General features: G+C 40.2%; 1 protein-coding gene across 1 annotated transcript; it reads right to left on the minus strand.

The window, feature by feature from the left end:
- Nucleotides 1–1282: 1282 nt before the first annotated feature.
- On the minus strand, nt 1283–22236 carry LOC307271310 (uncharacterized protein). Its single transcript, XM_080053723.1, has 24 exons — nt 22179–22236; nt 21813–21872; nt 21615–21700; nt 19763–19836; nt 19188–19276; nt 19035–19109; nt 18769–18862; nt 18489–18645; nt 17982–18121; nt 17455–17566; nt 16849–16966; nt 16473–16613; nt 12169–12282; nt 7219–12021; nt 6761–6970; nt 6433–6623; nt 5462–5599; nt 4793–4898; nt 4400–4601; nt 3683–3819; nt 2607–2897; nt 2378–2479; nt 1762–2064; nt 1283–1395 (listed from the first exon to the last, which is right to left on the minus strand). Exons 2-24 carry the CDS (start codon nt 21849–21851, stop codon nt 1372–1374), a joined length of 7746 nt encoding a protein of 2581 aa, XP_079909849.1. The 5' UTR covers nt 21852–21872; nt 22179–22236; the 3' UTR covers nt 1283–1371.
- Between the last annotated feature and the right edge of the window lie 697 nt (nt 22237–22933).

Genomic DNA, 22933 nt, shown 5'->3' on the forward strand with positions numbered 1-22933 from the left:
CGCTTGTAATGTCTCCACAACAGCAGGCGGCGCTAATCTGTATTGTGGCCCGAAAAAATACGAAAGCCGGAAATGATGGGACAGCTCTCTAGAGCATAAACATAGATAGAAATACGTATTTATATTTATGGACCATAAGAGCACAATTTTTAGCAAAGAGTGTCGAGCATGGTGTCGAGCAGTCAACAAGGGTTGATGCATGTGAGTACTCGCAAAACGAAACGAACAAACACATTAAAACGATGGCTAGCTGGTGTTAGCTGTTTGTGCTACCCGCCTCACTTCCGGGCTTCACTGATTCGCTAGCCCTCCACCAATCAAATTTCTCCAAATGAAAGACGGTCGGCCGCCGATTGGGCTCAAAACAAGCCCGACGACCTCTACGTCGGCCGACGTCACTGCACACACCAAACAGATTCGTCTTTTTTTTTGACGACGGCGATTATCGGGCTGGTGTGTCCTGGCCTATAGGAGTATGGATTATTTTGGACCAAAACACATAGGGCTTCTGTGTTTCCACTTTCAAGTTATATGGAGTATACACACGTACTTTTTCTTTAGTCTTTGGATTCATTATTTTTAAACGACATTCCCAGTAGATATTATTAGCATCTTCATAGCACTGTCACTTCCACAGCATTTTCTCGATCATTGTGATATGACAAATCTCCCTGTTAATAAGGGTAAACCAAGGACATTGGGTTTACATGATTCATCGGCAATTAAAAGTTGATAAGTGTTCTGAATTTGTAAAGGTGCTCCAAGTAACTTTCAGTTTAGAATAATTATTTGGATAAAAGAGGTAGTTTTTTTTTTACTACCAGCTGTTTTCCTAAGTGAGCATACCCATGACAAAGGCATCAAGATAAACTATGTAAAAATGTATAAATGAGACCGTTTCAGAAATACAGTATTTAAAAGTTCCTCGTAGCACCTTTAAGATGCTTATAAAGTATTTGATTCAACTGATAGGAGAGTCTCTAGGCTTACCTGTTGAATCCAATACTTTATAATAATGAATCCTTCACAGCTTGATGAGCTGACAGAGTGCGTTTCCTCACTTTCAAACTGTTTTATTCCACTGGTAGTTGATCCTGAGTGCTACCTGCAGTAATGCACACCATGGAAGGAGCTGTGTCAAAATCTATCTATGTTACAGGCCATGGTGTTTTCTGAGTATTTTGATGCCCTGTCAGATATGTCATAAAATGTGAACCAATCATTAAAAATTAAAAAGCAGGCTTTACTACAAAACTCATTTAAAACTTTTAATTTGAAAACATGTACATATATTACAGAGAATATGATGAAAAAAGTCATAGAGGACAACAAGAAAAAAGAAAAGGTATAATCAAATAAAACTGAAGACGATCACATCTTCATTCTGCTCATCATCTGTGGGATTAATAATAAAAAAATAATAATAATTAATACACTTTGACAAAGAAATACTTTTCAATGAATCGCTCAAATCAAGTGCTGCAAGTGTTAACAGATTGATATGTTGTCAGCCCTTGGGATGAAAAAAAGAGCACACCGTGATTTATTATGACAGAACTTGAGAACCAACCAGCCAGTGAGAAGACACAGCCCCGCATTTACTAAATTAAAAATACTGTTATTGAACAATATTGACCTCAAGCAAGATGTTCCTCCTTTATTGGCACACAGTTCTGAAAGCAGTTTTCAAATTCAGATGTTATGGAGATATAATGAACAAACGCATTTCAGGAAAGTTCTCTTTCACCATCAAATATTTACCTTGCGAGCACTGGCTGTCAGTCCAGGAGACTTTGCGGCCCTGCTGGTAGTGCGTGGAGACTTTCTCTGTCCTTTGTTTGCTGCCTGGGGCGACTTAAAGCTGCCAATTCTTCCTTCTCGCCCAACCCCGGCATGAGAACTTTTGGAAGGCATGCGTGCAGATGTCTGAGTGGGCGACTTCTTTGAACTTTTGCCTGGAGATTTGCGGGTGGAGCTGCGTAGCTTGTTCAGACCTTTCTTTAGGTAGTTCTGGTTCGTAGGGGTGTTGTCGATAGAGAACATCATTGACTGCCTCCTATCAATCTGAAATAATTATAACAAAATTAACCTTTTTTTTTTTTTTTTAAAGATATGTTTTGGGCATTTTTATGCTTCATTGATAGTGCAGAGAGACAGGTGAAATAGGGCAGAGAGGGGAGTGACATGCAGAGAGCAACCGCGGGCGGGAATCGAACCCAGGTCTGCTGCTGGGCCCGACCTGGGAGGGGGACGCCTTACCAACTGAGCTAAAGGCGCCCCCTACAAAATTAACCTTTTAACACATGTGTGCACATGAGTAAAGAAAAAATAAAAGTTTTCAATCATATTGTATTGTGTGTGCATATGTTACACTCACTGGACTGAGGGCAGGACGAAGGGTAGAGCTGGAGGGTCTACTGGTCACATTCTTGTTTTTGGGGGTGAGTGGACGGGGGAAGCAGCTGGCCTTAACCTTTTTCTGTAAAATGAGACAGATAAAGACAAATAAGGAAAAAGACAATAAAGAAAAATGTGCAAAAAATGCAACGAAATTCAAGCAGCACATGGTGTGACAAATACTCAAGTGCGTAGTGAAACAAACCAACCTCAGGAGAGGTTTGATGAACGGATAGTGTAGAGGAGCGCTTTGTTCCTGTCGGGCTTCGCAGCTGAGATGAGCAGACACTTCTTGATGGCAACTGGCCTGGCATCAAGGACAGACGATGAGAACGCAAACCGGCCGCAGCACCCGAGGGTCCGACCATTAGAGAGTGCCGGTGGGAGGTGAGAGTATCTTGCAGCTGGCCAGGCATCATGGACGCACGCCGGAATGTGTCGGACGGGTCACCCAAACGGAGCTCTTCATCTGTGAAAGAGAATGCACTGCCACCGCAAGGCTAGAGGAACAGACAGAGAGGTATTTTATAGAACTAAGCAAAAGGTTATAGAATTAAGCAAAGGGTGCAACGTAAGGGAACACTGAAACCATTTATTAAAGCTGCAGCTATGATAAGTCAACATTGAGTAATATACGGAACCCCAAACTGCTCCCAATGGTTAGGCCACTTAAATACAATTATCAATGAAATGATACATTTGAAAACAATAAGCATATTGACACACACAATAAAGGTGGAGTCAGTAATTCTGGAGAATGTTTGTTGTCAAAATCCCTTCGTCAAAATCACGATCCGCAAGCTGTCCATACTGTGTTAACTGAAAACAAAATCTGATATTAATACACAGCCATAGGCTCTGTAAACTGGCATGTTGCTAGCTATGGTGCCCTTTGTTTATATTCGGATTTGGGCTCATCCACAGTTTGCGTCAGTGTTAACTGCGCACTACAGACAGTTTTTTTTCTTCTTGTTTTTTCATGTAAAAAGCTGTGTCGCGGGGACTACCGGTTGGCAGAGATCGGCCGAGCACCAATCACGGCAAAATATGTGGGCAATCGATCGGTGCACCTCTAATTTAAAATACCTGTTTACAAAGCCTACTAGGCTGTGCATAAACTCCAGATTTTTTACAGCACATACAGTACAGACCGGTAAGCGGATCGTCAAGAGATATTCACTGATTTGGAAAAAAAAAGTGATTTTAACAACAAGCTGACTCCACCTTTAAGTGGATAGATCTAATAAGTAGCCAGTTTGCAGGAAAGTACAGTTTCACTACTAACCTCAGACTCCACGGGGTAGCTGCTCTTCAGATGAGGAAGGCAGGCCTTGTTCCTGGACTGGAGCTCAGCGATCCTCATCCAATCATCAGGTCCGCCATCTGGCTCGTTTTCTGCCCCTACGCAGAACGTGCTAGTGGCTGAAGACAGACAGCTCAAATCATTTGTTTGCTGCATCATTGTACACAGAATAACAGCCATGGTAAGTGACTAAACCAGAAAACTAGAACCGAAAGAAAATTAGTCTGGAAACGCTATACAGACACTAAATAGAATTGTTGGCAGTTGCGTCAGGGGTGCTGATTGTATGCAAGTGGGCAGACAGTGTGAATGAATACATGTCCTATGATTGTATGCAAGTTGTACTGAAGTAAAAAATTATCATTCCTTATTAGTGATCATGTTTGTAATATGGATTTTTCGGGTGTGTAACAACATTTATGGTTGGTGAAGCAAAGTAGAGATGTAAACAAGGACCAGTCTGGTTCTGAAGGCTTCAGAAAACAAATATTTTCCAGATAAGTTCCATGTAAAGCTGCAGCGAAAATTAATCAGATTATCAAACAGCTTGATTCTTTTCGTGGTCTTTCACCTCGTTTTCCCTTGTGGGTCCTGACACTGTATTTCGTCTTTTTTCCAGGCTGACCTCCCACTTGGTTTCTCCCCCTTCATTACAACCTCCTGTGTGTGTGTGTGAGTGTATACCAGGTATCCACTTACGCTGCGCATGGATCGTGCTGCGTCTGTATCCTGGAAGACCGATGAGCTGGTCACTAGCAGGGCCGTTCGTTTTGGCAGGTGTGTCAAACGGCTCCATAGCCACGGGTCGTGCAGAGTGGGCGCTGGAGAGGTTTGGTTGGGAGCGAGCAGAGGCCAGACTATAGAAAGTCTCATCACATTCCTCGCTGCCGCCTGGGGTTTTCTACAGACCAGAATTCAATTATGGCGAAATTGTCTATACCTCATTGTCTTAATGTTTACATTTGAGAAAGGGTGAAACAGAAGTTAGTTGTGATTGTTAAACTGTACGGTGAATTATTGATCTAATGTTCAACACTGTGTTATTATGAACATGCAAAACATGCAATAAGTGAACATGTGCGTTCCCTTCACCTTGGTCAATGTGATGTTAATAACCTGCGTGGTCCTGCGTCGTTTGACGGATGAAGTTGGATCTTTCCGGGTTGAATCCAGTTCCTGATTGTGCTCTTTGCCGTTCCTAGGAATTGAAATAGAAAACTACTATTGCCTCTTGGATAAGACACACTGTAATATGGCACAGCTAGGTCTATATTGAAATGTATTTAAGACATTTTTAAATCATATCCTACGAGTTTTATCTTTTCTGACTTATGTGATTATAGATTCTTGCCAAATATAATTGAATCTCACTAAAACCGAGAGAAAAAAAAATAAAAAAAAAAATGTAAAAAAAATAAAGCAATCTTAATTTTTTGGGGGAAACACAATGGATTGTGGGATGAAAAGGTCCTTAGCTCCCGGAAAAAATTATGTTCACAGTCTTGTACGTAACGTTAGCCTTTATCTTTGTTTTGTTTTTTGGTTCCATGGTTAAAACGTTTGATATAAGGGGGCGGTCACTGTTTAACCATATTTCTACAGTGTAATGTAGGGTAAAAAAGCCTGAGTAAAGGTAAGCTTTTCAAAAAATACTTAGTTTACCAAAAACTAAAACTCTAAATACACCTACCTCACATATTGTAAAACTAGAAATCCTTCTTAAAGTGGCTGTATACCAACATTTGTAAAACTGTTAAATACCTGTTGATCCGTCTGTTGTTTATTGGTGTGAAGTACAAGGTTTCCAGGGACTCGGTACGTGAAGCCTGGCGTTTGGCTGCCACGCGCTCTGAACTGCGAACAAGGGGTGTGCTTGATACATCAGGTGCTGAAAGTTTCCTGCAAAATGTATGACAAGACTCTTGAGCAAGGATTACAAACACAATAGATTTCTACAATGCTCCTGATGTAAGAATGAATGGCTTTTCTCCTTTTCTCATGTATTATTTTTTACCCCAGGGCCACACTGAACGCGGAAGTTAAAGTCCTTTGGTTGTTCACACCAGGAGCACATTTTTTCGGCGCCAATTAACTAATTAGATACTTAATAACTTGGTAGTTAGCCTTGTTAGCCTGTCAGATTAACTCACGCAAAAACAAAACTGCCTGCCCTTATAGGTGCTGCACGGCGCATCTGCATCTTACTGCCATTACTTGGTTACTTCGTTGTGTTGCAGTATCTAAACTTTGTAGTGTTGCAGTATCTAAACTTTGTATAGTTTTTAATTAAAAATCCAAAAGCCAAACGGGTAAAATAGTCGGAATTGGCTTCACACAAAATATTGTTCCAATTAAATGGTAAATAATTAAAAGTTTGCTGTTAATTATTTTACTAGGCCAATTTGGGAAAAGATTAAAAAATGTTAAGTGTTTTGAGCAGTTTGAAGACACAAAGCCTTATTTTAGAGAAGTATTTGACCTGAAAAATGTGGCTGGTAATAACATTTTAAAAGACACTGAAACTCTGCTGTCATGAGTGGCTTTTTAATATTTTTCTAAGCATTTTGAGTTTAACAGCTGGCAAACCCAAAGAACAATACAAACAAAACCACCTTAAACGGCAGCATCAGCCCAGATCCTGCTGATCTGATTCTAAAATCTTTGTTTTTATATTGTATAATGGATAGCTGCAACCCTAAAAGATCTCATGATTTATCCGAGAGGTGTATTACCTTGTGGTGTTAAGAGAGTCTTCCAGAGAGCTCTGGTCCAGGCTGTCAGAGCTCATGGTCCTCTTGACTCCTACTCTTGTGTGAAAACTTGAGGAAACTCTAGGAACCTCCAAGCGACGCACATCAGTTGCACTGCTTTCATTACCATGAATCTTGTTCTGTGCCCGCAGGTTACGGTCAGCAAGGGCCAGCTGAAAATGAAAAAGTATGTGAAATGCAGCAAACATGTGCCATCAAAGTCAAATACTCTTAAAATGTGCTTCTATTTTACAGTAATTGAAGAACAGCGCTTTCAGTCCTCCCCATGATTCAAAAATACATTACCAACCTGTGCCTCCAAAATGTTCACCATGCTCTCAAGTTTCTTCTCATTGGTTTGGACCTTGTCCAAATCCAGCTGTAGCATCTTGTTTTCCATGGTGATGGCCTTTACTTCACGCTCTTTAACATCCAAGGTATTCTTCAGTTCAGCCAAATCCTCTTGGCTTTCCTGGAGAAGCTTCTTTTTGCCATTGTAATGACTCACTGCTTTCTCCATCTATAGCATTGTGATAATAAAATAAATATCCAAGTATTAATGTTCTACTCTTAGAGTACTCATCTGACACCAAACACTAACCAAACAAGTATGCAAGTAGTGCAGTTACAAGAGGCGTTGATGATGTTGACTAGCCGATAAATAAAGTAATTACTCTAAATCACTTGTCCTATATGATATTTAAAGTCAGTAGAAGAGATAGTGGAATGTGATTATGTTGTTTGGGGGTTGTTTGTGGTCACACCAACCTGTGATTTGTAGTGTTCTACAGCATCCGATTTCGCTGAGAGCTGTTCCTGCAGGTCTCTCTTTAGCTTCTCAATCTCGTCAGCTTTTTCTTTCACTCTCAAGAGTTCTTCTTTCTCAATTTTCAATACTTCCACCTCCTTCTGTAGCACTGACTCCCGTTTAAGGGAGGCTGTGTTCTCTCTCTCGATGGCTTGCTTGTCTTGAGCAAGCCTCTCTTTCTTAAATACCATGGCTTCAAGCTGTTTATTCAGTGCTTTCTGGTCCCTTTCCCCCTGGACTATCCTGGCCATGAGTACTTTTTTTTCCTGAGCAAGAGCCTCCTTTTCCTTTAAAGTGGAAACCTGAACCTGTTCGACTGTAGACGTCAGGGATGCACTCAAACTATGTACTTGGTCCGTAAGAGTTTGGATCTCCTTCTGTAGCACTTCAGAGTGAGTAGATGTCTCAGTCTTCAGCAGAGTTACCTGAGCCTCCTTAGAACAAATATCTGCATTTAGCCTCTTTACCTCATCTTGGGATGTTACCATTTGTGTCTGAAGTGCCTCCATATCCTTAGTGCTCTGTAGTTGCTGGTCGGCAAACAGATTTTCCTTGGTTTGCAAATCCTCCTCAGCATGATTGAGTGAGGAACTAAGATGCTCAACCTCTGTCTTTAAATCCTGGATTTTATGATGTAATAGCTCCGACTGCTCCGAGCCGTCTGTTGTCAGCAGCATGATCTGTTCCTCCTTAGTTTGGATCTCCTCTTTCATCTTTCTAACCTTTTCCTCAGAAGCCGTCAAAAGCTCCTTCTGATGAGCGCTCTCTTGCTCCTGTTTGGTAAGCATACCTAGCTGAGTCTGAGCGGTCTCCTCAGCCCTTGTGAGAGAGTCACCCATATTACCCACTTGTTTTTTTACACTTTCAAGCTCTTGATGTAGCATGTCAGAATGTTCGGATCCTTGTTTTTCAAGTGTGACCAATTGTTCCTCTTTAGCCTGGATCTGCTCCCTAAGCCCTTTCATCTCCTCTTCAGAGGTTGCCATCATATTTTGATATTTACCCTTTTGCTCAGAAATCTCCATTTCCTTCTGAGTCAGCAGGTTTTCTTTAGCTTGAACCTGCTCATCTGTAGTCTTCAGGGATTCACTCAAACTATGAATTTGGTCCGTAAGAGTTTGGATCTCCTTCTGTAGCACTTCAGAGTCAGTAGATGTCTCAGTCTTCAGCAGAGTTACCTGAGCCTCCTTAGAACAAATATCTGCATTTAGCCTCTTTACCTCATCTTGGGATGTTACCATTTGTGTCTGAAGTGCCTCCATATCCTTAGTGCTCTGTAGTTGCTGGTCGGCAAACAGATTTTCCTTGGATTGCAAATTCTCTTCAGCGTAATTCAGTGTGGAATTTAGACACACAACCTGTGTCTTTAAATCCTGGATCTCTTGATGTAATAATTCTGACTTCACTGAGCTGTCTGTTGTCAGCAGCATGATCTGTTCCTCCTTAGTTTGGATCTCCTCTTTCATCTTTCTAACCTTTTCCTCAGAAGCCGTCAAAAGCTCCTTCTGATGAGCGCTCTCTTGCTCCTGTTTGGTAAGCATACCTAGCTGAGTCCGAGCAGTCTCCTCAGCCCTTGTGAGAGAGTCACCCATATTACCCACTTGTTTTTTTACACTTTCAAGCTCTTGATGTAGCATGTCAGAATGTTCGGATCCTTGTTTTTCGAGTGTGACCAACTGTTCCTCTTTAGCCTGGATCTGCTCCCTAAGCCCTTTCATCTCCTCTTCAGAGGTTGCCATCATATTTTGATATTTACCCTTTTGCTCAGAAATCTCCATTTCCTTCTGAATCAGCAGGTTTTCTTTAGCTTGAACCTGTTTGACTGTAGACTTCAGGGATGCACTCAAACTATGTACTTGGTCCGTAAGAGTTTGGATCTCCTTCTGTAGCACTTCAGAGTGAGTAGATGTCTCAGTCTTCAGCAGAGTTAACTGAGCCTCCTTAGAACAAATATCTACGTTTAGCCTCTTTACCTCATCTTGGGATGCTACCATTTGTGTCTGAAGTGCCCCCATATCCTTAGTGCTCTGTAGTTTCTGGTCAGCAAACAGATTTTCCTTGGTTTGCAAATCCTCCTCAGCATGATTGAGTGAGGAACTAAGATGCTCAACCTCCGTCTTTAAATCCTGGATCTTATGATGTAATAGTTCTGACTGATCCGAGCCGTCTGTTGTCAGCAGCATGATCTGTTCCTCCTTAGTTTGGATCTCCTCTTTCATCTTTCTAACCTTTTCCTCAGAAGCCGTCAAAAGCTCCTTCTGATGAGCGCTCTCTTGCTCCTGTTTGGTAAGCATACCTAGCTGAGTCTGAGCGGTCTCCTCAGCCCTTGTGAGAGAGTCACCCATATTACCCACTTGTTTTTTTACACTTTCAAGCTCTTGATGTAGCATGTCAGAATGTTCGGATCCTTGTTTTTCAAGTGTGACCAACTGTTCCTCTTTAGCCTGGATCTGCTCCCTAAGCCCTTTCATCTCCTCTTCAGAGGTTGCCATCATATTTTGATATTTACCCTTTTGCTCAGAAATCTCCATTTCCTTCTGACTCAGCAGGTTTTCTTTAGCTTGAACCTGCTCATCTGTAGTCTTCAGGGATTCACTCAAACTATGAATTTGGTCCGTAAGAGTTTGGATCTCCTTTTGTAGCACTTCAGAGTCAGTAGATGTCTCAGTCTTCAGCAGAGTTAACTGAGCCTCCTTAGAACAAATATCTGAGTTTAGCCTCCTTACCTCATCTTGGGATGCTACCATTTGTGTCTGAAGTGCCTCCATATCCTTAGTGCTCTGTAGTTGCTGGTCGGCAAACAGATTTTCCTTGGATTGCAAATTCTCTTCAGCGTAATTCAGTGTGGAATTTAGACACACAACCTGTGTCTTTAAATCCTGGATCTCTTGATGTAATAATTCTGACTTCACTGAGCTGTCTGTTGTCAGCAGCACAATCTGTTCCTCCTTAGTTTGGATCTCCTCTTTCATCTTTCTAACCTTTTCCTCAGAAGCCGTCAAAAGCTCCTTCTGATGAGCGCTCTCTTGCTCCTGTTTGGTAAGCATACCTAGCTGAGTCTGAGCGGTCTCCTCAGCCCTTGTGAGAGAGTCACCCATATTACTCACTTGTTTTTTTACACTTTCAAGCTCTTGATGTAGCATGTCAGAATGTTCGGATCCTTGTTTTTCGAGTGTGACCAGCTCCATCTCTTTAGCCTGGAGCTGCTCCCTAAGCCCTTTCATCTCTTCTTGAGAGGTTGCCATCATATTTTGAAATGTATCCCTTTCCTCAGAAATCTCCATTTCCTTCAGAGTCAGCAGGTTTTCTTTAGCCTGAACCTGCTCTACCAAGGTCTTCAGGGATTCACTTAAACTATGTACTTGATCCTTTAGAGTTTGGATCTCCTTCTGTAGCACTTCAGAGTGTGTAGATGTCTCAGTCTTCAGCAGAGTTAACTGCTCCACCTTAGCACAAATATCTGCATTTAGCCTCTTCACCTCATCTTGGGATGCTACCATTTGCCCCTGAAGATCCTCCATATCCTGAGTGCTCTGTAGTTGCTGTTCGGCAAACATATTCTCCTTAGATTGCAAATTCTCCTCTGCATAAATCAGTGAGGAACTAAGATGCTCAACCTGTGTCTTTAAAACCTGGATATTTTGATGTAATAGTTCTGACTGCTCCGAGCTGTCCGTTTTCAGTATCATCATGTGTTGTTCTTTAGTCTGGATCTCTTCTTTCATGCTCCTAACCATCTCTTCAGAAGCTAACAGTTTTTGCTGCAGGACCACTGTCTGATGAGCACTTTCCTGCTCCTTATTTGTAAGCATAGCCTCTTGAGCTTGAACTTGATCCTCAGCCTTTCTGAGCGAGGCATTCAGGATTTCTAGTTGGCCTTTTAGATCTTTTATCTCTTCTTCCAGAAGTTCAGACTGCCGAGAGCTATCATTCCTCAGAACAACAAGTTGCTCATTTTTAACCTGTATCTCTTCATTTAATTTTTTAAACTCCTCTTCACCGGTTACAATCTGTTGTTGAAGTACCTCCCTTTGTTGGATATTCTCTTCTTGGGCTTTAGCCAGTAGGTCTTGCTTGAGTTGAATTTCCTGCTCAGCCTGTTTGAGAGACAAGCCAAGGTCTTCCACTTGGGCAGTTATGGTCAGAATTTTGTTACCAAAAATGTCTTGCTCATTAGACTTCTCCAGAAGTAATTTGGCAAGCATTTCCTCTTTGACTTGAATTTCATTTTGGTTTTTTTTGGTTTCATCTGTGAGATTGTCAACTATTTCACTGAGGCTGTTAATATCTTTGTCTTTATCAGCCAAGAGAGAACTGGCAGCAGCAAACTTTGTCTCAAGATCTTTCAGCTTTTGTTCAGTCTTGTGGAGAAGGTCTTCCTTCTCCCTCTGAATTTCCTTTATTTTTTCAACTTCTTGTTCACAAGCAACAATATGTTGTTGTAATCTGGCCACCTGCTCTATTTTTTGGTGCTGAATTTGCTCCAGTTGAAGCTTGAGTTCCTGAATCTCTTGATGTAGCCCTGCTCTTTGCTCAGTGATCTCATTTTGCAACTTGTTTAAAATGTCATCCTTGGCTTGAATCATTTGTTCAGATTGGGACTTCTGTTGCTTCAGGAGATCCTTCTGCCGAGTTATCTCTTGTTGATACTCTGCCAGCTGCTGTGCTTTGACTGGAATGTCCAGCTCAGCCTTTTTCAGGGAGCAAACTGTGCTCTCCAGCTCATTCTTCAAACTGCTGATTTGGGTCTCAAACATTTCTCTCTGGCAATTCAAGAGGAAAAGACAGTTAGTGACCACAATAATTCAAAAATAGATTTTAAAAATTGAGAACATGCAGACTTCTTATTTAATATCAAAAACCTCTGAATTTAGTTTTTGCAAGCTTTTACATATAATAATATAATGTACCTCCATTACAGGCCCCATATTTTCTCCTACTTCTTCCTTAGCAGCTCTGCTTATTTCATCCTCCAAACAGGAAATCTTTCCCTGAAGGATCTGAATTTGTTCAGTCAGCAGCTCCTGGAAAACATGGAACAGAAGTCCATTTAAACCCCTCTACGTACGAACCAAAATGCACCAGAATAATTGTTAAGTACAATCATATGAAAAAGTTTGGGAACCCCTCTCAGCCGGCATTATAATTGACTCTGCTTTCACAAAAAAAAGATAAAAGTGGTATGTCTTTAATTTACCAGGAACAGCTAAGTACTGGGATGTTTTCCAAACAAAGATTTTTTGAAAAGCAGTATTTGGTTGTATGAAATAAAATAAAATGTGAAAAACTGGCTGTGCAAAAATATGGGTACCCTTGTGGTTTTGTTGATTTTAATGCCTGTAACAGCATGTAAAACTGATTAATTTAAACACAAAGTTGGTTGGATTATGTTGTTAAGCCTTGAACCTCATAGAAATGTCTGTTTAATCATGAGAAAATGTATTTTAGGTGCCTAAATGCAAGTTGCACTTCTCTTTGACTCTCTGCTGAAGTGAGACAGAATGGGATCATCAAAACAGCTCCCAAAAGATCTGAAAAACAAAGATTGTTCATTGTCATGGTTTAGGGGAAGGCTACAAGAAGCTTTCCCAAAGGTTTCAATTGTCAATTTCGACTGTAGGGAACGTTGTCAGGAAATGGAAGGACACAGGCACAGTGGCAGTTAAACCCAGGCATGGCAGACCAAGAAAAAAACAGGAGTGACATAGGTGGAGGATTGTGAGAATGGTTGCACACAACCCACAGATCACCTCCAAAGACCTGCAAGAACATCTGGCTGCAGATTGTGTATCTGTACATGGTTCAACAATTCAGCGCAATTTGCACCAAAACATCTGCTTTTTATAAAGACCAAATAACTTAATTTTTGTCTCATCAGTCCAAAGAATTTTCTTCCAATATGAATCTGGCTTGTCTAAATGAGCTTTTGCATACTCCATGCAACTGTATCTGTGGCGTGGGCGCAGAAAGGGCTTCCTTCTCATCACCTGGCCATACAGATGTTTTGGTGCAAATTGCACTGATTTGTTGAACCATGTACAGATACACAATCTGCAGCCAGATGTTCTTGCAGGTCTTTGGAGGTGATCTTTGGGTTGTGTGCAACCATTCTCACAATCCGCCGCATATGCCGCTCTTGTACTTTTCTTGGTCTGCTAGACCTGGGTTTAACTGCAACTGTGCCTGTGTCCTTCCATTCCCTGACAACGTTCCTTACAGTAGAAATTGACAATTGAAACCTTTGGGAAAGCTTCTTGTAGCCTTCCCCTAAACCATGATAATGAATAATCTTTGTTTTTAAGATCTTTTGGGAGCAGTTTTGATGATCCCATTCTGTCTCACTTCAGCAGAGAGTCAAAGAGAAGTACAACTTGCATTTAGGTACCTAAAATAAATTTTCTCACGATTAAACAGACATTTCTATGAGGTTCAAGGCTTAACAACATAATCCAACCAACTTTGTGTTTAAATTCATCAGTTTTACATGCTGTTACAGGCATTAAAATCAACAAAACCACAAGGGTACCCATATTTTTGCACAGCCAGTTTTTCACATTTTATTTTATTTCATACAACCAAATACTGCTTTTCAAAAAATCTTTGTTTGGAAAACATCCCAGTACTTAGCTGTTCCTGGTAAATTAAAGACATACCACTTTTATCTTTTTTTTGTGAAAGCAGAGTCAATTATAATGCCGGCTGAGAGGGGTTCCCAAACTTTTTCATATGACTGTAGTATGATTCATTCCAGTCAAAACAAAAGTAATACAACGCACTGCGTTTGAAATGAAACATGTTTCTCCTTCATGCTTTTTTCCTCTAGCGAGGCATACTTTTGTCTACCTGACAGACCAACCAAACAATTAAAGTTACTGTGGCATTTACAATTGTTTCCAGCACTGATGAGGAAATATTTCATGACATTTTGTGCCATATTTTATACTTTGGCATAATATTTTTATAACAGATAGGATAACAATAATAAACAATATGTAGCGCTAGTTGTTACAAACTAAATACATTTGAGATTTAAAAATAAAAAAGCAGTTTCTTACAAATTCAGGATATACAGTTGTGTTCAAAAAATTTAGTAAACATCAACATCCTAATAATAGCTTTTATTTCCATACACGCAAATGCATTGGGGACATTGTACATTCAATTCCAACTCCAAATATGAAGAAACATTTGTCAAATGTTTCTTCATCTTTACAGAAAGTGAAGAAAAAGGAATATAAGACTGTTAAAAAAAATAGCAGTGTCTGAATTTTTCTTTACAACTCAAACATTTACTGTATCAACTGAAAAATGCATGAAGATTTAGCTTTCCTGTGATACACTGAACTAATATTTAGTTGTATAACCTCCGTTTCTGAGAACTGCTTCACATCTGTGTTGCAGGGAGCCGACCAACTTATGGCACCTGTGAACAGGTGTTTCAGCCCAGGACGATTGGACTACATTCCACAATTCCTCTGCATTTCTTGGTTTTGCCTCAAAAACAGCATTTTTGATGTCACCACATAGGTTTTCTATTGGATTAAGGTCCAGGGATTGGGCTGGCCACTCCATAACGTTAATCTTGTTGGTCTGGAACCAAGATCTTGTTCGCTTACTGGTGTGTTTGGGGTTCCTCTTCAGCATAAGGCAACATGACCTCTTCAAGTATTCTAATGTATCCAAACTGATCCACGATCCATGGTATGCGATGAATAGACCCGACACCATAGTATGAGAAACATCCCCATAACATGATGTATGTGCCACCATGCTTCACTGTCTTCAAAGTGTACCGTGGCTTGAATAGGGGCCGCAGACAGTTTGTCAGACGACCCCCAAACACTGAATTCAAGCCACAGTGAAGCATTGGTGACAGACATCATGTTATGGGGATGTTTCTCATACTATGGTGTCGGGTCTATTTATCGCATACCACGGATGATCAGTTTGGATACATTAGAATACTTGAAGAGGTCATGTTGCCTTATGCTGAAGAGGAAATGCCCTTGAAATGGGTGTTCCAACAAGTCAACAACCCCAAACACACCAGTAAGCGAACAAGATCTTGGTTCCAGACCAACAAGATTAACGTTATGGAGGGGCCAGCCCAATCCCTGGACCTTAATCCAATAGAAAACCTATGTGGTGACATCAAAAATGCTGTTTTTGAGACAAAACCAAGAAATGCAGAGGAATTGTGGAATGTAGTCCAATCATCCTGGGCTGAAACACCTGTTCACAGGTGCCATAAATTGGTCGACTCCATGCAACACAGATGTGAAGCAGTTCTCAGAAAAGTTCAGTCAGTGCGTTTACATGCAGACTCATAATCGGGTAACTCAACGAATAAGACTTCAACAGGACTTTTAAACTGCGTGTAAACACCTTTATCCGATCTACTTCGCACACAAATCGGCACAATAACGGACAAGAGAAGTCGGATAAGAACACCTAGATAACTCGTTCATTGTCGGCATTCTCTCTGCATGTATACAGGGATCGGATATCGCATATCGGACTTCTCGTTCTGTGCTTGTGCGTTATAGGCTACACCATGGGTTATTCCCGGAAGGGAACCGGACGTGGCTCTAAAACCACTTGTTGAAAGCATGGTTGAAAGGGCTACAGCGCCACCTAACATAGTGGAGACAGCCACGCATCGGACATTTATCCGATTTCTGAAAGGCCATGTATACTATACAAGTGACACGGTCCGTTCGAGTGTCTAGTTCGATAAATGTCTTAATCCAATCTAGTTGTGCCATGGAAACGCAGAGTAATTCATAGGAAAGTTAAATCTTCATGCATTTTTCAGTTGATACACTTAGGGCCAGTTTCACAGACATGGATTAGGCCTAGTCCTGGACTAAATGGAATTTTGAATGGGGGGATGTCCATTGAAAGTACAATTTAGTCCAGAACTAGGCTTAATCCATGTCTGCGAAACCGGCCCTAAATGTTTGAATTGTAAAGAAAAATGCAGACACTGCTATTTTTTTTTTTTACAGTCTAATATTCCTTTTTCTTCACTTTCTGTAAAGATGAAGAAACATTTGACAAATCCAATATTTGGATTTGGAATAGAACACTAACCCTGTGCAATGTCCCCAATGCATAAATTTGCGTGTTTGGAAATAAAAGCTATGATAAGGATTTTGATCTAGCCTCACTTTTTTAAACACACTGCTATTATTTTGAACACAACTGTATCTACCTTTTGAGCTGTAGCTTGGTTGAGTTCAGACTGTAGGTTGCTTGTTTTGTGATTCCACTCCTCCTGAGCAGATGCTTTGGTCTCCGTCAGTCTGCCAACTTCTTTCTCAAAGATCGCCAGCTGTGAACACACTGCTCTCACCTGTGAAAATATTCAAAGAAAGCCTTTGAAAACTGTGTGTGAAAGGGTTGCCATACCCACTGGTGTTTGACACCACCAGTATATTTGCTAAACTTAGTTTAAGAAGAAGTCCGCTCATGTTGAAACCTTCAAGAACAAAGAATTGCACATGACAAACCAATAAATTGTCTTGATAAGTGAAAGGATAAAGTGATTGCGTTTAATAGATAAAAAAAAACTTTGCACTTGTCATTACCTGGGAGGAGAGTGCACCATTTTCGTCCGTCAGCTCATCCACTTTGCGCTCCATAAGTAAGGTGTTGCTCTTGAAGTTTTTGTTTTGCTTCAACATCTCATCGAGACGCATTTGTAACCTTGGTTGGCAAATAAAAAAAGTTTGCAAATCAGTTCCCTCTATTATGTATAAACCAAATTCTTAATGTTTTGGGCAGGTTTGTTTGTATTTTTTGAGACCGAAGACTCTTTTCCTCACACACACACACACGCACGCACACGGCAAGGTGGGTGAAGTGTCTTGCCCAAGGACACAACAACTATGACACAGGTGGCAGGGCGGGGATCGAACCTCCAACCCTTTGATCATCAGCCGACCTGCTCTACCAACTGAGCCACAGTCGCCATTTTGTAAGCACCACAAAATATTTAATTCACAACTAAAATAAGATTTTGGAACTCATAGGCTACAAGCTCAGTCTGTTCTACTTTGAGAACAAGAATAAGCAGGGCAGGTATGAGAGCATGGTGTAGTAAATATAATTCCAACTCAACTGAACACACGTCTTTGATGTAATGTGTCTTACTTAAAGTAAACATTTGCTTAGCTCTGTCCTCAGGTACTTACGTGTTGTTCTTGGTCTCGAGCCCATTGATTTGGTCCTTTATAGCCTGCTCCTGATCACCTTGCTCTTCTTTCAGTTTATCCAGGCGATGTTGCAACTTGTTGATGTGGGACTCTGAGGAAAAACAAAAGTATAGAACAGAGTTTAAATTAAAAGAATAGCAATACCACGTGCAGTCGATCGCAGCATGCATGGACGGGTGCTCTCACTGCGAAGTGCCAACTGCTGTAGCGATACAGACTCTCTCTGTCTGCCCTTCTCATAACTTCTGGGTCACAATGTTGAATCAGAACACACAGAGAAAGTATTCTACAGGGTAAGAACTGCCAATATACTGACCCCTTACAGTCAATAATGTTCAGTTTTGAAAGAAACTCTGGTCCAGAAGTGCCTGCAATTAAATTTTACAGCCACTAGAAACAACAGATAACAGCTTGAAATATTACTCAAAATAAACTACAAAAGCATAAACAGTTTGACTTATGCCAAACAACAATGTTTTTATCCTGAAACAATTAAAATGTGCTACCTCTCTGCGCAATGAGTGTAAGCTGGCTGGCCAGCTCCCTCTCCAATCCGTCTCTGCAGTCTCGGTCCTTGATCATCTGACGTTGCATCTTCCTCATCTGAAATTTGGGTGTGTTCATGATTTCCTGCAGCGGAGAATTGCTGTGGAAATAAAGGCATATCAGGCAAGATAAAAAAAAAAAAGGATATCAAAAACAATAACATGTGGACCCGCATAGATAAATGGATATGAAGTAACTTACATAGAAAAATATGCAAAGTAAGCCAAATGTTGATTGGAGACAAAATGATTAGTAAAACGGTTCAATAAATTAACTCCCAAAATAACTCCCAAAATACGCTGCAAATAAATAATGTATTACCCAACAATTTCATAGGAAAAAAAAGTTGAATTAATGTTTTTTTTCAAGAAACTTAGTGCTGCTTTGATAAACATTGGTTAATTTATATTTTTACAATTAGACAAAGATAAGCCCTGTGTAGAATACATTTAAATCCACATCGATACCTGACTGAGGAAGAAGCCACAGTATGCATGTCCACAAATGAGATTTTCCGTTTGCGGTTGAAAAGTGGGGACTCGTCATCTGAGAGCGAGGAGTGAGACACGCTTGAACTCGAGGTGGTTATCGATCGCGCAAATAATTCCTTGGGGGCGGTCACAGCTGAAATTAGAAATTTTTTACAGTTTGCATGATAAAGTCAAACCACAAAAAATTGTGTCACACAAATTGAGCATTAGGTGGTATACGTAGGTGTAAAGGTGTTGTAAAAAATTTCTGACTTACATTTCCTATTCAAATAGGCATCAAGTCCAGCATTCAGATAAACACAGCTCTCATTCTCCATCACAAAGTGACCAGTTAGGTTGGCTATTTCTCTCTAACCGATAAGAGAAGGGATGTAAACAGATGGATACATAATTTAATATGATACAAATTTATAGCATAAATGGTAGTACCAAACATGTTAAAAGAAATATGTTGATTCTGAGTGGCATACACATAATGACACTTAGAAGGCAAATCAGAAAAACAGTACTGGCCATGCTTACTTCGACGTCGCAGTCCAACATGTTTAGAGTGCAGCGGTCGTTCATTATGTCGTGGTATACAAGCAACAAAAGCACCTGGTGGTATCACAAAGAAAGGGTCAGAATGGGGCCCTATTCATGTTTGTCTTCATTGTATTTTATTCAGTTTTATACCTTTGCCATTTCTACTGTTAGATTGATGCCATCTCTTATGTTGTCCCAAGACAAGGAAGTTCCATTGGCTGGACTAAATCTGCAATCCCCTAATAAACACAGTAGATAAATATAGGTTAATTCTCAAAAGGACAGCAATATTTGACATGTGAGATTCTGGTTTTGCTCCCATTTTAGATTCGAATTATATGCAGATAATAGAAAAGAAATAAGAAATATGTACAGTTGTTAAGGATATCTAGCTAGATAGAGTAGTTTTAAATACGAACAGTATGCAAAATATTTGCGTAACTACAGTATAAATAATACAGTACACAGCAATAAAGTGACTTCTCTGCCAGTAAGGCCAACAAAAGGTGGAACTCAGGGCATGTTATTTAAAAATCGACATAACTGTCTGGTATGTTTACAGGTGCAGCAACAAACACACAATACCGATGCAGGTGTGGTAAAAAGTGCAACAGCTTTAACATGTTCAACCAGAAGATGTCAGAGAGAAAACAGAAGTTTTAACCTAGCAGTTAGCAGACTCCGAGCTATTGACATTTTTAGAAATACAGCATTCAAAGACTCACTTTCCACAAAGTCTGCAATGAGCTTAAACCGGTCCTCAATAGAGTTACTGGAACATGAGATGGTTTCCTTTTTCCTGAGATGACACAGAAAGTGAAACAAGTTTACGATTAAAGTTTAGTCCAAGGAATGAGCATCTGTATATTCAAGAAATCACTCACACAAGAAGTGTCTCAAATGCAGCTCAAAAATCAATGAAATAAAGGAGGGCTGAGGTTTACTTTAGGCACTCTCGCACAGAGCCAAGAATAGTTAAAAGGCCTTATAGGCAGGGCTGTACGCTTATTTTTTTAGGTGGTAGCACTGGTGCTAGCAAGCAAAAAAAATCAGTAGCACAAAAATAAATTCAGTAGCACACAAAGTATGATCGAAAACTTGCATAACCTTAAACCATGCATTTAGCTCTAATTACCTTTTAGCCTGTCATCTTGGTCTCATTTGAAATTCTCAATTAATGTCATATCCTAGTGTGTGCAGTAATAATTGTAGAAAAATGAATAGGGGTGCACTGATTGTAATTTAGACAAAATAATCTAACCTGCCTGCCAATTGCAATTTTTTGCTGATTCAGAATTATTTCTCCCCATAAAATTAATATCTATATATTTTTTGTATATACATATCATTATTATATTCATAATAATAAACATTTTTGGTAAATGTCCTTCTGTTAATTAAAACCTATAACTTTAAAACATATAGCCTATTAAATAAATAAGTATACATATTGGTACAATTTAGGATAAGTTAAATAGGTTGTTGTGAATGTGTTGGGAGTAGTTCTTCAGTGGCTTATCAGTTATTTCAAACTTTGTTTACATAGACTACTGTTGTTGACTGCTCTCCGCAGCTGAAGCAGTTGATTTTCAAGCTAGCGCACTGCAGGGCTGTGAAGTGCGAACTTCCTGTTCTTACCGGCTTCAAAAAAGTCAACTCACGTTTGGCTAGTAACATGCTTTTAATGTGAAGGCGCACAGGAAATGTTCTGTTTGCACACGCGCTAACTTAACTGCATGCCGTCTCCTTCCGGTTATTACCGTTGGTAAAGTGTATTAGACGCTAGAATCGCCGCACAAGCACAGGTCCCGAGCACACATCTTTCACCAGCCAAAGTGGAGGGTGGACTCAATAACTTACTTGCCTAAGACTACATTTACCCGAATTTGGAGAGTGTTAATGTAGAGCCCTCTAAGCAGTGTTGAGCAGCACTCCTCTGTGTCTCAAACAGACAGCATCTGCTCATTAGCACTCGTGCGAGTGTACTTGTATTCATCATCGCACGTGATCAATTTCAGTAGCAAATGCGATCAAAACAGTCGCACTGTACAGCCCTGCTTATAGGCCTAATAGGTTGGGCATATAAAGTAAAAATATACCAAAAGCTGACCGGTTTCCACCAACACTAGGGTATTCTTCAGGGGTTTATTGAAACAGAGTTAACAGCTATGATTCTTGATATAGCTGACAAGGGCAGGGCCAATCATATGGTATCATAGATAGATGAAGGTCTGAAATCTATTACAGTACTTAGACAACAGAAAGAAACAGTATGCATTGCTGTGATTTATCATAGCTGCTGGGAGGCAGGGGTCGGTCAATCACATGAGCACATTGTGGGTGACATACTAAGAAAATAATACTTAGGAAATAATTCATATACATAATGATGGTTATAATGTAATATGTTACGTTACACTTGATTATGTATAATAAAGAGGATTTGTTGATCAATTAAAAGCAATATATATGTTCAAGAAAAATTGTCTGGCAATATCTCCCCTGTCATTGACCTTCCCTTGTTTACACAGGCTAAGCCTTTCAAGACTTCGGTAACAAGACATTTTTTCTACTTACAGCTTATACACAACTTTAAGTAAGACTGTCCCATCTTGTAAGTCGTCGGTTGTTAATTCTTGGTCGGACAGTTGTATACTGTTAACCTGTTTAAAAATAAAATAACATTTGACAATTTGGTTGAATAAAACGTCAACTTATACGCTTTGTTAAAATAAACATATTTGCACAATATGACTTGCATTATTGTAAACTTACCCAGTTGAGAAGAGCCTTAACGCCTAGGTTAATGGCCATCTTGGCGGAAGGGATTCCAACCTTGAAGCGAGAAAAATTAAACAAGCGTATGAAGAGCGTTGTCAACGTTGTTAGCTTAGCTCCTCGTTAACGTTTACACCTTTTCACATAAAGCTATCAAAGCCAAGTAAAGTAAAAATTGAGTTAACGATAACCCTTGGTAAATTATTGTGACGTTGCATACAGGATGATAACTTGGCAGAGTTAGGTTAACTTGTAACTGTTGACTAACAGTAATTGTAACGTAGGGAAGGTTTTTTCATTCATAAATATCAACGTTGAATAAACATGTAGGTATAGATATATCGCTTCAAAGCAGTGACTTACCACAAAAGAGAAAGACCTAGTTGACTTGTGTATTCCTCACATGCAGCTGATTCGAGTGACTACTCATTTGAGCTGCTGAAATAAACAGTCCAAAATTCAAAAAGGGCTAGTAGGATTGAACCAGCCAATCTGCTTTCAGACAATCGATGCTTCTCAAAATAGGTGAAGATGATTGGTTTGAAAGCCGGAAGTCGACAGGGCGTTGCGCTCATAAATATATATGGTTGCGCTCCTTATTGACAGCGGGGCACTCGGAATTGAGGCATGATTTGAGGGAAGCGGGGACTGAGGGCGGAGATAAAGTTTAAAATGAATCCGATATTCACAGTTCAATTTCACAAGATTTTGTTTGTGTGTGATTTTTTTTTTCGTGTCAGTGTCACTCCGGTTGCTGCCGTTCAAACTTGATTGTATTTCTAACTTCTCCCGCCCTCTTATATCAGGCAGGCCTACATAATTACGGTGTGTCTCTAGCAAACAAACACTCCTAACTTGTTAACACATGAATAATTATTACGAGGGTTTATAATGGCGACGAATTTTACCTCCAGAGATTTCATATTGTACTGAGAGCCTGTGGGCGGGCGCAGTTTTTCGTAATGTCGATAGATGTAGCCTACCTGTTCGTTTCCTTGGGAACGTGTTGTTGTGTCATCGACAGGTAAATGTCGAGGTGAATGGGAACCATAGATGGAAAATAATAGATGGGAACACGGGTTTCTTAATAACCCAAGCTAAGTAACGTGTCGCTACTG

This window comes from Ammodytes marinus (genome assembly GCF_949987685.1).
Source record: "Ammodytes marinus genome assembly, chromosome: 3".
Classification (NCBI taxonomy): domain Eukaryota; kingdom Metazoa; phylum Chordata; class Actinopteri; order Uranoscopiformes; family Ammodytidae; genus Ammodytes; species Ammodytes marinus.